Below are 15,681 nucleotides of genomic sequence, written 5' to 3' on the forward strand. Positions count from 1 at the left end.
ACCTTGTTTTTATGAACAGCACATTTTTATTTTTATTTATTTATTTAGTTTTTTATCCTTTTGGCTCGGTATATGTTTTTAGACTTTTTATCTACTGATGTTTTAACTCATCTTGCTTTTATTCTACTTTGGGGCCATCCTTGTGGTTCTTTTAGCTTTTTTAGCACTGTTGTTGCTTTGTCTTGTTCTGTGTTTTGCTGTGTGTTTACCAAACGAGATGACTCACTAACTGTAAACCAATTTTACCCAAGGGTATAAAATAAATTGAATCTGAATCTGAATAATCCCGGCTGATCGCGAGAGGCAGACAGGTGGCAGGTCTGCAGTGTCTCTGATTAGACACTTAGAGATTTATACCACCTCTGATGGTAAAATAATTGTGGAGGATGAGTTTCTGAACTTTTTGGTTGTGAAAATGAAAACAATGGCTCAGGATGAGCTAGTGTTGTTGGCTACGTGCCACTTCTCCTCCGAGTGGATAGCGAGCTCAAGAAAAGTGCTGTTTGAACTCTGTCTGAGCCAAACTCAGCGCTATATTCAGCACCGAGGGGAGCAGAAGGACATGAATAATGTTAAAAGCTGCATTTTGCTATTGAATGAGATTGGAGATAAAGCGCCTCGCTTTGTTTCGCATCATCTGGATGAGTTGCCGCCTGTGTCCTTTAACAGTATTGATGTCTTGTGTCTGCTCGCTAAAATTGAGCGACTCAAGTATGGACATTTCGGTCTTGAAGCAGGGGATGGAAGCGCAAGTCAAAGTTTCTGTGGAGCTACATGCTGTGTCACAGGCGCAATACCGGTGGCTGTGCGCGGTGGAGCAGCATGGACCTGGCAGAGTGCATTCGTTGCATGCTCTAAACGCTACTGAAAAGGATGATTCTGCGGGCTGGGGACATGCTCTACCGGCATCGCAGGCCGATGGGGTCAGTGTGGAAAGTTGTCAGCTCCTGGTGGAAAGTGCAGCCGAGGAGGAGAGCGCTAACACTGTGCCGGCTTTTACAACAACAGCTTGGAGCACAGTGGATAAGCGTGGAGGGCCGCCGCTACTAGCTGCTATGGAGTCTGAGAGATCCAAGACCTGGGTCAATCAACCAAACCAGCGGGATAAAAGAAGCGGTGTTGTTGGGACGTGCTCGGATAATAGCATCCAGACTGTACAGACTAAATCGGTGAGTGTGTTTGCCACAAAGTTTACACCTGACCTAGATGCTGACACTCTGGCTCGATACTTGGAGGAGAAACTTGGCCGAAAAGCTACTTGCGTAAAGATTGACTCTGTGCAAAGTCGATATAGTTCATTTAAAGTGACTGCAGAGTGCAATGAAGTTAATGAAATGTATGACCCTGCTTTGTTGGCCAGAAGGGGCATTTGTGCGGCGCTTTTACGAAATGCGTACAACTAAGGCTAGTGCTGGTCCAGGAGTCGCTGTTACGCACGGTGTGGCTGTCACACATTAGATATGCTGTTTATGATGAGGGTCGTGTCATTTAACACTCGAGGACTGCATCTAGGACAAACTGCAGCGGATAAAGCGCGACATCTCGTTGTTGACCAACTGTTTGAGATCATGGATATTTTGTGTATACAAGAGACTTTTTTGCCCACACAGGAGCTAAACAGACTTAACTCTGTACATGTGGACTTTCATGGGGCAGGAGAGTCCACGACAGACTTGAGCCAGGGAATTGTGCACGGCAGCATACCTGGTGGTGTGGCTATACTGTGGCGTAAGAAATATGACCCTGTTACCACAGTGATTAGGCTGGGTGTTGATTGGTGTATTGAAATCAAAGTTGCCATTAATAATAGTGTGTTCATAGTCCTAAATGTTTACCTGCCATATGAATGTTATAAGAATGAAGCAGAATATTTCCAAAAGCTGGCTTACGAGGTCTGTTAGAAAAGTATCGGACCTTTTTATTTTTTTCAAAAACCATATGGATTTGAATCACGTGTGATTGCATCAGACAAGCTTGAACCTTCGTGCGCACGCGTGAGTTTTTTCACGCCTGTTGGTTGCGTCATTCACCTTTGAGCAGGCTTTGTGTGAGCACTGGTCCACCTCTCTCATCGGATTTTTATTGCGAATAAATGTCTGAATGATTTGGAGCTTTGCTGCATCAATTTTTTTCCAGAAACTGTGAGAGACCTCCAGGTGGACACCGTTCGGAAAATTAATATGGCTTTCAGGGACGATTTTATGGGGATTATACAGATTAAGGAGTGTTACTGCCGCTTTAAGGACGGCCCACAACTGCTGAGAGCGCGGTGCGCTCCCAGCGCCGATCGACATGCTCAGACCCCGCTGAAACAACCAGATCATTTCCAACATGAAGGCTTTGTTGATCCGGGACCTCGTCTGACTTTCACAAAAAGACGTGGACATCAGCACTTTTTCGGCACATTCCACCGTTACAGGAGTTTTTTTCATGGAAAGAAAAGCGGAGGGATGCGCCACGGAGCCGTTCATTATGCGGTACAAAACCACCTCCGTGTTGGTCTCACAGGACAGCTTTCAGGTGGATTTCAGACGGATGTCGGTGGCTTTTCAGTCGTGTGATTATCCGATTGTGATTGTGCATGAGCTGGACATGCCAAAACATGTCCTGGAAGGCTTCATCACAGCGTTGCTTTGCACCATGCGGCTCCACCGCGACGCGCGGAACTCCTCCGCACATCTGTCTTAATGTGCCGAAAAAGTGCTGATGTCCACGTCTTTTCATAATTCCTGTGCTAGTCAGATGACATACCGGATCAAGACAGCGTCCAGTTTAGAAATGAACGGCACATTCCACTGTTACAGGAGCCGCATGGCGCAAAGCAACACCGTGATGAAGCCTTCCAGGACATGTTGGGGCATGTCCAGCTCATGCACAATCACAATCGGATACTCACACGACTGAAAAGCCACCGACAGCCGTCTGAAATCCACCTGAAAGCCGTCCTGTGAGACCAACACGGAGGTGGTTTTGTGCCGCGTAATGAACGGCTCCGTGGCGCGTCCCTCCGCTTTTCTTTCCATGAAAAAAACTCCTGTAACAGTGGAATGTGCCGAAAAAGTGCTGATGTCCACGTCTCCTGCCTTTCTGTGAAAGTCAGACGAGGTCCCGGATCAACAAAGCCTTCACGTTGGAAATGATCTGGTTGTTTCAGCGGGGTCTGAGCATGTCGACCGGTGCTGGGAGCGCGCCGCTCTCTCAGCAGTTGTGGGCCGTCCTTAAAGCGGCAATAACACGCCTTAATCTGTATAATCCCCATAAAATCGTCCCTGAAAGCCATATTAATTTTCCAAACGGTGTCCACCTGGAGGTCTCTCACAGTTTCTGGAAAAAAATTGATGCAGCAAAGCTCCAAATCGTTCAGACATTTATTCGCAATAAAAAAACGACGAGAGGGTGGACCACTGCTCACACAAAGCCTGCTCACAGGCGAATGACGCAACCGACAGGCGTGAAAAAACTCACGCATGCGCACGAAGGTTCAAGCTTGTCTGATGCAATCACACGTGATTCAAATCCATATGGTTTTTGAAAAAAATAAAAAGGTCCGATACTTTTCTAACAGACCTCATACATAAATTCTTTTATTGAGGAAAGTGAATGTACTTGCATTTATATTTTGGGGTATTACAATGCAGATATATCCGATGTAAAGTTCCCGTTTGGTCAGCATTTACTCCAGTTTTGTCAGAGTAATAAACTGAGCTTGTCAAGTAAGGCTTTTTTACCAGATGACAGCTACACATATGTGAGTGAGGCCTGGAACACTACATCCTGGCTGGATCACTGCATATGCACTTCAGATGCTCATGGAAGTATAGTGAAGGCCGAGATCTGGTATGGGATGGCAACTGCAGACCACATACCCATGTCCTTCACATTAAATGTACAGAGTCTGCCTGAGCTCAGTATTAAAGAGGACCATACCCTCAGTGGGAAAATTGAGTGGGCAAAACTCACAGAGTATGATCTACAGAACTATTATCATTCTACAGAGAGTAACCTTCAAAAAGTTAAAATTCCAATTGACATTTTAAATTGTGATAATATTAATTGTGCAGACCTGAATCATAAAGAAGCTCTTTGTTGCATGTATGATGAAATTTTATGTGAGCTACATAATGCAAGTAAACCATATTGTAACAGAAGGGCCAAGCATCAGTTTGGTAGATCTGGATGGAACGAGCATGTGAGGAAGGCCCATCAGGAAGCCAGAGAGGGCTTTCGTCTGTGGGTCTCTGCTGGTAGGCCAAGGAGGGGCCCTTTATGTGAAATGAAGAAGCAAGCTGGTAGAAAATTTAAATATGCTGTGCGATTCATAAAAAGGAATGAGGAAACCCTTAGTGCTAGTTCTCTAGCCCAAAAGCTAATGCATAATGATGTGAGAGAGTTTTGGAAGGAAGTGCACAACATGAATGTGTGTAAAATCCCTCTGCCCTCGACAACTGAAGGGGTTGCTGGTCTGGATAATATTGTTGAACTCTGGAAAGGATATTATAGTGAATTATTCAATTGTGTTAAGAGTACAGATTTTGATATTGATTTTGTACCTTGTGAAAATGTGTCTGTCACTGTTGAACAGGATGCTGTTGCAATTAAGAAACTTACTTTGAGTAAATCATGTAGACTTGATAAGATCACTGCAGAACATCTGAAATATGCAAGCCACAGACTTCAAATTTTGCTCTCACTATGTTTTATCACAATGCTAATGCATGGTACATTGCCCTGTTCTATGTTGTCTGTCCTCCTTGTGCCTGTAATTAAAGATAAAACAGGCAACATTTCCAGCACTGACAATTATAGGCCAATAGCATTAGCCAGTGTGCTCTCAATGGTCCTTGAAATAGTACTTTTTGAGCGTTTCCAGAAATATATTGGCAGCACTGATGAGCAGTTTGGATTTAAAAATAATCATGGGACTGATCTGTGTATTTTTTCTTTAAAAGAGGCTGTAAGTAAGTACAGGAGGCAGAGCTCCACCATGTTTCTGTGCTTTCTAGATGCCTCTAAAGCTTTTGATCTTGTCAACCATGGCAAACTGTATGAAAAACTAAAACAAAAGGGGGTTCCTCTCTATTTAATCAGGGCTTTGCATTTCTGGTATAGGCATCAGACTATGAGAGTCAGATGGGGAACTGGGATTTCAGATCCTTTTCCTGTGTCAAATGGAGTGAGACAAGGTGGGATTCTGTCCCCAATTCTCTTTAATTTGTATATGGACAATCTTTCTGAAAGACTAAGCCAATCTAAGACAGGCTGCATGGTGGGCGAGAGGCTTCTGAACCACCTACTCTATGCAGATGACCTGGTAATTATGTCACCTTACTCTGCAGGTCTGCAGCAGTTATTAGGGGTCTGCTCTGTTTATGGAGCGCAATATTACATCAAGTTTAACTCCAAAAAGAGTCTGGTGATGGTGATAAAGGCCAAAGAGCACGTGAAGACTATGTTCCCTGCGTTTCATCTTGCAGAAGGGGAGCTTGAGGTTGTTGAGAGGGTCAAATACCTCGGTCACATCTTCAGGAGTGACCTCAGAGATGATGATGACATACAAAGGCAGTATTGCAAACTGTACGCACAGGCTAACACTTTAGCACGAAAATGACATCGGTGCACGAACATTGTTAAGATTGCCCTCTTTAAGGCATACTGCACACCGCTCTACACTGCCCACTTGTGGTGCAGGTATAGTAAGAGTAAATTTAAAAGACTGCAGGTTGCTTATAATGATGCTCTTCGCATCCTACTGAAGGAGCCTCGATGGACAAGTGCCAGCTTGTTATTTGTGCAAAATAATGTTGTTACCCTGAATGCTGCAATAAGAAATTTTGCATATTCATTCATGAAGCGCCTTGAGGTCTCAAAGAATGAAATTATAAAGGTTTTGACAATGCCTGGATATAGCAGTGTCCGGTTTACCTCTAACCTCTGGAGGCACTGGAGGAACTGCTTGTATGGACTATAGACTCATATCATTGTGTTGTTTGTATTGTCTGTGTGTTGTATGTATTTTTTTAATTTTTTTATTTATTTTTTTGTATTTTATGTATTTTTTATGTATTTTTATATGGACCCCTTGGTGTCTGAAATAAAGGTTGATTGAATAACACAAAACCTTTTTTCCACTCATGGTTAGTGGTTGTGTGAAGCCATTTATTGTCAAACAACTGTTTGCTCTTTTTAAATCATAATGACAACAGAAACGAACCAAATGACCCTGAACAAAAGTTGACGTTCCCTGGTGATTTTGGCCTGATAACAGACACACAAATGGGTCTGAATAGCAACAAAAGGTCACCATCCTCACCTGTGACCTGTTTGCTTGTAATCAGTGTGTGTGTACAAAAAGTCAGTGAGTTTCCAGGCTCCTGACAGACTCTTTGCATCTGAGTCATAAGGAAAGCAAAAGAATGATCAAAGAAAAGGTAACTGAACTGTATAAAACAGGAAAGTGATTTAAAAAGATATCCAGGTGACTGAAAATGCCAATCTGCAGTGTTCAAACTCTAATCAAGAAGTGGAAAATGAGTGATTCTGTTGGAACCAAACCATAGTCACTTAGACCAACAAAAATTTCAGCAACAACTGCCAGCAAAATCGTTTGGGGTGCAAAGAAAAAACACAAATAACTTCAGCTGAAATACAGGACTTTTTAAAAAAAAAGTGGTGTGGCTTTTTCAAGATGCACAATAAGGAGGCACTTTAAGAAAAATGGGATGCATGGTCGAGTTGCCATAAGAAAACCATTACTACGCAAATGTCACAAAGTATCTGACTTACAACATGCCAAACAGCACAGAGAACAAAGTTGTTTGCAGTGATGAGACCAAAACTGAACTTTTTTGGCCAAAACCATAAAGCTACATTTGAAGAGGAGTAAACAAAGCCTATAATGAAAGGTACACCCTTCCTATTGGGGATGTGTGAGCTACAGAGGCACAGGAAACGTGGTAAAAAATGATGGCAGGATGAATGCAGCATTTTATCAGAAAATACTGGAGGAAAATTTGCACTTCTCAGCAAATTAGATGAGACAAATGATGCTGGCTCACAGATCTGGCAACTTGTTTCCAAACGGACTGTGTCTTCACAAATGGAAAATGCCTAATCATTAGAGAGTCTTGTGGATAGTTTAAACTCAGTGCTCAAAACTACACTCGACATGATTACGCCACCTTTATTAAAACCACACACCCCAAAACACAGTCACCTTGGTTCAATGATTACTTGCGTGACCTCAAGCATAAAGCCAGAGGTCTAAAACGGAAATGGCTTAGTTCAAAATTAGAAGTATTCCACCTTGCATGGCGTGATGCTATCTTAGACTAAAAGCATGCACTACTGGCTACAAAGCGGACCTATTACTCTGATTTGATAAAAAAAACAAGCATAACTCAAAGTTTTTGTTTGACACGGTGGCAACACTTATTCATGGACAACCACCTGTAGTTCGGCCTCATTTTACAACACAAGATTTCTTGGATTATTTCAAGAAGAAAACAGAAGACATTAGGTTAAACATATCCCTGCATGCCCAGGGGCCCCTTCACACATAACAAGAAAGACAAACCAAACATGAAATGGGGAACCACAAAACATTCCACCTGCTGTCGTGAGGGACGCACGGTTGCAGAGGTGTGCACGACACACATGCGACCATTTCGTGCACACACAGTGCGTGCAGCTGGAGCCTGTTGCGCCGTTATTGTGGGAAAAAAACTGCCGGAATGTGTTGCAACACATCGCGTCGCTGATGTGGAGAAAAAGAAAAAAGTAAAAACCAGTTGGAACCTGTGGAACCACATCGCACACTGCTGTGAAGAAACAAAAAATAAAAAATACATGCCACCCGTGGGATTCAGACTGGCAATTTACAAAAGCTCTGATTAACTGACGGAAACTTTACCACTGCACAACCATCACTGTCCTATAACAGGAGCTTAAAACGCCTAAAATCAACAAGGAGATAAATGTAATGACGATGTAGGCGCAGAGAAAGTCTTTAATTTTTGCTGTAATAACTGACAAAATGTCGTTTGTTACGGTATATTTTTGATGATACATGACTGAAAGTGGCATACTGGGTGAACTGTTGGCTTGTAGTCCTGTGGCTGGCTGTGGTCTCTGTGTTTTTAATGTGACATGTCGTGTGCACTGAGCCGTCGTGATTTGCAGCTGTCAGTGAGTCTCTGGCTCAGCTGATCAGCTGAAAGGCAGCTCACTGTGTTGTGTGCGCTCTGGATGGCCACTCCTCAACTGTACATATCAGCATGTCATGTAAGTATGTCTCTCCCCCCCGCACGCCAGGGGCGGGGTGCGAAACACACGCACCCACATGTTGTGGGGGCCGGGGGGAGTGCAACACACGCGATACATGCGCAAGGCACGTGTTGAGGGGGGAGCCGACACTCTGGCATGCCACATGTGTTTTGATTGGCAACTCCACAGTCGTGGGGGCACATAGACAAATTACACAGCCAGCTCGAAAATGGTTTGATGCTCAGTATTTTCATGCTGACAGCACAAATGGCCCCACATTTTCAAAGTGTCCAGCGAGCGGTGTTGGATGCTCGTGTGTGTCACCTGGAATTTGCAGATACCTGCTGCGAGAGGCATTGAATGGGGTCTCACAGGGCACACTCTGTCTTTCAGCTGCTGGTGTGTGTGAATAGTTGTAGCGACAGGTGTACGAAGCGTTTTGAGGTAGCTCCAATTTTTCACGACTGGCATGCAATTCCTCCTTCGTGCGCTAGTCGGCTTCAATCGTGTTATGTGTGAAGGGGCCCTAAGGTGAGTGCCATCACTAAAGTATTACCTAGATTTACAGAATTTGATAGTATCTCACTAGGCATGCTGGCGAAACTCGTAATATCTACAAAAAGCACAACCTGCTTAACTGAGCCTATACCAACAAAACAAAACTGTTTAAGGACATGTGGCCCACTTTTGGGCCGACTGTGCTGGAAATTATTAATGTCTCAACTTCTGGATCTGTTTCTAAATGTTTCAAATCTGCAGTGATTAAACCATTACTTAAGAAACCTAATCTTGACCCGTGTGTATTGAAAAACTATAGGCCGATATCAAATCTATCATTTTGCTCTAAAATTCTGGAAAAAGTGGTTTCACGGCAGCTCGTGGACTATCTTACTGAGAATAATCTCTTTGAGCCACTTTAGTCTGCTTTTAGAAAATATCATTCCACACAGACGGTTCTCACTAAAGTGGTGAATGATCTGCCTGCAATGGATTCGGACACCACTACAGTTCTGGTGTTGTTAGATCTCAGTGCTGCATTTAATACCATGGATCATCATATTCTACTCAATAGGCTGGAAAATCATTTTGGGATTACTGGGAGTGCCCTTGCGTGGTTGACGTCATACCGGACCAGTTGTTTTCACGGTTTTGTACAATAACACTACCTCTAACCTTAGTGACATAAAATGTGGGGTTCCACAGGGGTCCGTCTTAGGCTTTTTTCCCTTTATATAGCACCCCTTGGGCACATTTTACAGCATTTTGGGATTACCTTTCACTGCTATGCAGATGATACTCAGTTATACATGCCAATAACTGCTGGTAATCTCATCCACATAAAATCCTTAGAAGATTGCTTTGCATCAGTGAAAAGCTGGATTTCCAGCAACGTCCTACTTTTAAACTCTGATAAGACTGAAATGATGGTTCTTGGTCCAGTGAGACATTGGTATCAACTTGACCAGCTAACCCTTAGCCTAGGCTCGTGTGTCATACATCAGACTGACAAAGTGAGGAACCTTGGGGTAATTTTTGATCCTATGTTGTCCTTTGACCTCCACATTAGAGATATTATGAGGACTGCTTTCTTCCACCTGCGAAATATAGCGAAGATTCATCCCATCCTGTCTATGACTGATGCTGAGACCCTGATTCATGCGTTTGTCTCTTCTAGATTGGACTACTGCAATGTTCTATTTTCTGGTTTACCACAGTCCAGCATTAGGGGTCTCCAATTGGTTCAAAATGCTGCTGCCAGACTTTTGACAGGAAGCAAAAAGTTTGATCACATTACACCCATTTTGCGTCTCTTCACTGGCTTCCTGTCCCTGTGAGATCAGGGACGGGGGGGGGGGGGGGGGTATGTAGTGCTGGAGTGCCGTCAAACAATTTGAGGTTCTTGCAAGAACTGAGACTCTCGTTCAAAGAACAGCAGGTTGGCGTCACTAAAATCACAAGGCTGGTTTTCTGTGATGAGACGCTGAGTGGGGTACAGAGAGAGAACCTCTAGTCTCCCCAAAACAAGTAATTTTAATCAGGATTCGTTGACAGGATAGGCTGGACGCAAATGCAAGATGCAGAAACACAGCCTTGTGGCGTAAAGTTGTTTACTGGATATTCAGGCAGAGGTCGGTACATGGAAAAGCAGTCCACACAGAGCAACAGGATCAAGAGCATCAGGCTAAAGGCGTGGTCGAGGTACATCAGCAGGTAGCCAAAAAACACAAAGAGGCAATCAGAGCAAGGCAAAAATATACAAACAAGGCTGGAAAGAGGCACTAGGCACATCGATCTGGCGAAGGACAAAGGTAAACTGTGAGACTTATAAAGCACAGGTGATTAACTGCAAATCAAGAACAGGTGTGTGGAGATGCTCCCAGAGCCGGGGTGTGGCCAGACAGAGAGAAACACCCACCACCAAGGGCCCAGAGAGGAAGGCAAGAAACAACAGGCCAGAGAAAACCCAAGCAGAAAGACAGAACAGAGACAGAACAAGAGACAGAACCCAAACACAACCCACACAACCAGGAACCTGACACATTTAGTGATTACAGTTACTCCCAAACTATACGATTAAGGCAACAAAATTGCACAGATCTGGGTTAATAAAGTTAATAACTAATTCATGCATTTATTTCCTCTAGGCTGGACTATTGTAATTCATTATTATCAGGTTGTCCTAAAAGTTCCCTGAAAAGCCTTCAGTTAATTCAAAATGCTGCAGCTATAGTACTGACGGGGACTAGAAGGAGAGAGCATATCTCACCCATATTGGCCTCTCTTCATTGGCTTCCTGTTAATTCTAGAATAGAATTTAAAATTCTTCTTCTTACTTATAAGGTTTTGAATAATCAGGTCCCATCTTATCTTAAGGACCTCATAGTACCATATCACCCCAATAGAGCGCTTCGCTCTCAGACTGCAGGCTTACTTGTAGTTCCTAGGGTTTGTAAGAGTAGAATGGGAGGCAGAGCCTTCAGCTTTCAGGCTCCTCTCCTGTGGAACCAGCTCCCAATTCAGATCAGGGAGACAGACACCCTCTCTACTTTTAAGATTAGGCTTAAAACTTTCCTTTTTGCTAAAGCTTATAGTTAGGGCTGGATCAGGTGACCCTGAACCATCCCTTAGTTATGCTGCTATAGACTTAGACTGCTGGGGGGTTCCCATGATGCACTGACTGTTTCTTTATCTTTTTACTCTGTATGCACCACTCTGCATTTAATCATTAGTGATTGATCTCTGCTCCCCTCCACAGCATGTCTTTTTCCTGGTTCTCTCCCTCAGCCCCAACCAGTCCCAGCAGAAGACTGCCCCTCCCTGAGCCTGGTTCTGCTGGAGGTTTCTTCCTGTTAAAAGGGAGTTTTTCCTTCCCACTGTCGCCAAGTGCTTGCTCACAGGGGGTCGTTTTGACAGTTGGGGTTTTTCTGTAATTATTGTATGGCTTTGCCTTGCAATATGAAGCGCCTTGGGGCAACTGTTTGTTGTGATTTGGTGCTATATAAATAAAATTGATTTGATTTGATTTAAAGACAGCAGCGTGGTGACATCACAGGAGTGCAAAGGATTCTGGGATAACTATAACATTAAATAATTGTCTACTTATACTGTTAATTGGAAAGTTTTGTGCTGGTTCTTGTGGTGAGCTTGTTAAAGGATTTTATGGTTTCTTAAAATTACATCCATAAGTGACTGTGATGTCAACATAAAAAAGTGACACCATGAGTGAATGGCTGGGTTTAAATCTACACCATTCTGACCACAAACAAGTGTTGTTGTTTTGACAAATAAGGGTCCTGGATCTTAGACTTAATCCAGAATCCAATTCCTCTGACAAACTACAATCACAGTGAAGGATTTTAAAATTCAAAGTCCTCCTGGTAGTTGGACTCGCTGTTTTTGTTCCAGAGTCTACGCTTTACATTAATTGTCCACATTATTACAAATACTGATGTTGTGAATCTGACTGAGCTGATGCCCTGATGTTAAAGAAATGAGTGGTAGTATTTTTTGTGACTGTGGTCTCTGGCACATTGTGTCAGCGTCCAGTGCCCACTGACCCTGAACAAACAGATCCAAAGCCTGGGTTCTGCTTGTGTGTCCTGACTCACCAAATGGCTCCAAACTTCTCCAGGGCATCGATCAGGTCTGCTTCCACCACAGCTTCACACAGACCTCTGACATGGACCACAGGACTGGGGGAGATCCGATGGGAATCCGCTCCATTGTCCTACAACACACAAGCACCATTTGTCACCAGTCACCACCGGAACCAGAAACACGACTAAACTGGTCACGTTCCATCCATCTGCCTCACAATCACTGCAGGGTCAGCATTATTTTGGGACGGGGGGGGGAGGGGGCATGGGGGAGTGCATTATTGTTAAGTTATTTTTATTATTGTTATTTATTCTTTTATTATTAAAGTTTAATTTGTTTAGTACTTTGATTATTGCTTTTGCTTAGATTTTGCTTTGAGTTAAGTCCCCTATACACGGTCATAATAATAACTTATTATTATTCATAATGAAAGTGTGATTTTTTTTTTCAGTTTGTGAGTTGCACCAAAGTGAGTAGAAGTCAAAGGACCTCCCAGTGGTGCAAAGCTAAAATACCCTCAGCCATACGAGTATTGTCTTCTTTATATTTTGCAGTTGTTTAATTGGTATCTCAGTGCAAACTAGATATATTATAGACAGACAGACAGACAGACAGACACAGAAAAAAATAAATGCAACAGTTTTGTTTTTGCTCCCATGCCACACCTGTGAGGTGGGATGGATTATCTGGGCAAAGGAGACGTGTTCACTAGCACAGATCTAGACAGACTTGTGAACAATATTTGAGAGAAATGGGCCTTTTGTGTAGAAAATGTTTTAGATCTTTTGAGTTCAGCTCATGAAAAATGGGAGCAAAAACAAAAGAGAAGTGTTTATATTGTTGTTCAGTGTGTTCATATATATTAGAACAGTGGTTATAGCTAACTACATTTTGGACTCACACACCATCCCATCAATGGACAGTAAGTCATCTTCATATTAAAAGCATGAGTGTGGTGAGTGATTTTATTTAGTAAGTTCAATGTAAGTTCATAATGTAATTGTAAATATGTTAAATATACATGGATGACACAAGAAAGTGAAAACACTTATTTCCATCTTGCTACATTTAAAAATCAAATGACAAAATAGAAGTAATAATAATAATAATAATGTGTATATCAGCTGCCCCACCTTGTTCCTGGAGGGCCCCTGCCCTGTAGGCTTTCTAACTCTCCTTGTTCTACTCCCAGGCAATTAACTCCATCAGGTGTGTAATTTCTCCCAGTTCTTTGTGTAATTTACTGCCCCTTACAAAGAACCAAATCAATATATTCCTCATTTTGAATTTATTGAAGGTCACATTGAAACCAGGCCCGGGTCCTACAGACAGACTCTATCTTGTGAAGGGACCACGAACATGGCTTTCACAACACTTTTATACAATGTGGGTGTGACAGTGGGTGTGGTTTAGTCTCACAGTTATAAACTTACTGGTTCCCTACAGACTGAGGGGAAGCTCCATCCCTTGTCTTAATCCAAGTTACTTGATACATGGTGAAACTTAATTCCTTGTTTCTGATCAGTTCAGACCAGTTAACATACATACTCAACCAGACGACCAAAACTCACCAAAAACAAAACCATTTAAATCAAATCAAATCAATTTTATTTATATAGCGCCAAATCACAACAAACAATTGCCCCAAGGCGCCTTATATTGTAAGGCAAGGCCATACAACAATTACAGAAAAACCCCAACGGTCAAAACGACCCCCTGTGAGCAAGCACTTGGCAACAGTGGGAAGGAAAAACTCCCTTTTAACAGGAAGAAACCTCCAGCAGAACCAGGCTCAGGGAGGAGCAGTCTTCTGCTGGGACTGGTTGGGGCTGAGGGAGAGAACCAGGAAAAAGACATGCTGTGGAGGGGAGCAGAAATCACTCACTAATGATTAAATGCAGAGTGGTGCATACAGAGCAAAAAGAGAAAGAAACACTCAGTGCATCATGGGAACCTCCCAGCAGTCTAAGTCTATAGCAGCATAACTAAGGGATGGTTCAGGGTCACCTGATCCAGCCCTAACTATAAGCTTTAGCAAAAAGAAAAGTTTTAAGCCTAATCTTAAAAGTAGAGAGAGGGTCTGTCTCCCTGATCTGAATTGGGAGCTGGTTCCACAGGAGAGGAGCCTGAAAGCTGAAGGCTCTGCCTCCCATTCTACTCTTACAAACCCTAGGAACTGTTGTGTGTTGGGGGGGCGTGGCTGGATGTTTTGGTGTTCTTTTCTTTTCTTTGCTCTCCAGGTGGCATGAGGGCTGATTTGTCTGTGAAGAAGGTGCTGGCTGAAGAGTCTTCACCCTCATCAACATCATGGAAAGCACCTGTGATTGGTGCTCACGTGCAACCTGGACGACTTGCAGCTGAAGCAGATAATTGGATGGCGTTCTGCATTTAAGTCATGTGTGATTTGAGCAGAACTGCCGGGAACTCGACCTTGTGACGTTCGTTTGTGAGACGCTGAGGACCGCGCCTGGGTTTTGACACATCGAGCCCGTGAAGCAGGGAGGGGTGAGGACACATGCTGTCAGCACACACTAAAGGTAATTAAGTGTTTCAGTAATTGTTGATAGTAACTTGGTGTTTTATTACACAGTATACTGGAATTGTGAAGAGAATTGTGCAGTTTGCTTCTCACTGCTGTGGCGTGAAGGATAAGTGATCCTCCACTTGTTGTGAGAAGCTGCTCATTTGCATAAAGTAAAAAAAGGACACTGACCTGAGTGTGTTGCTGATAGCGTGTGTTTATTGGAAGATATAGTTGTATCTGTTGACTTACCTCACCTTCTCTTTGCTTCACAGAGAATCAGTTTGTCGTGTCCACCTGGGGGGTGTTTGGCGGTGGTAGGAAGTCCAGGAGCGCCGGCTTTAATCCTTGCGGGCGCTGGAGAGCGAGCCACGAATCACTCCACCAGAGGGACGTTGTTTTTATGTTTTTTACACTTTTAAGCACAGGTGAATAATAAATAGTTTCTGTTTGGAACCGCTTTCTGGTTATTTTTAGCGCTGGGTCCTGTCTGACGCAGGTCCGCTCCTCAACCCGCGTCGACACATAACAGTAGTTCCCGGCCATTCCATAATGGACCCAGCGGCAGAGGCGGTTCCTTTTGCCGAAAAGATTCAAGAACACTTGGAGAAAATATGGGAGCAATTACAGCATCTCGCAAATCAAATTAAACAGACGCCCGTGTTACGGAGCTTGCAGCTCAAGCCGTTCCGCTTCCTGCAGCGCCAGCTGCGGCATCATCGATACCAGGGCAGATAACTCCGTCACCCAGAGATTCGGTGTTTGAACCGATCATTTGTCATCCAGAGCCTTATGCGGGA

The 15,681-nt window shown here is 43.4% G+C and overlaps 1 protein-coding gene across 1 annotated transcript in view; it reads right to left on the reverse strand.

The window, feature by feature from the left end:
• LOC117523216 (heterogeneous nuclear ribonucleoprotein L-like) overlaps positions 1-15,681 on the reverse strand; it is a 203,418-nt gene that overhangs the window by 109,073 nt on the left and 78,664 nt on the right. Inside the window, exon 2 of the mRNA XM_034184670.1 lies at positions 12,372-12,490. Within this exon, the coding sequence (XP_034040561.1) occupies positions 12,372-12,490 (119 nt within the window). The remainder of the gene's footprint in view (positions 1-12,371; positions 12,491-15,681) is intronic.

The sequence above is a fragment of the Thalassophryne amazonica genome, chromosome 13, assembly GCF_902500255.1.
Source record: "Thalassophryne amazonica chromosome 13, fThaAma1.1, whole genome shotgun sequence".
Taxonomy (NCBI): Eukaryota; Metazoa; Chordata; class Actinopteri; order Batrachoidiformes; family Batrachoididae; genus Thalassophryne; species Thalassophryne amazonica.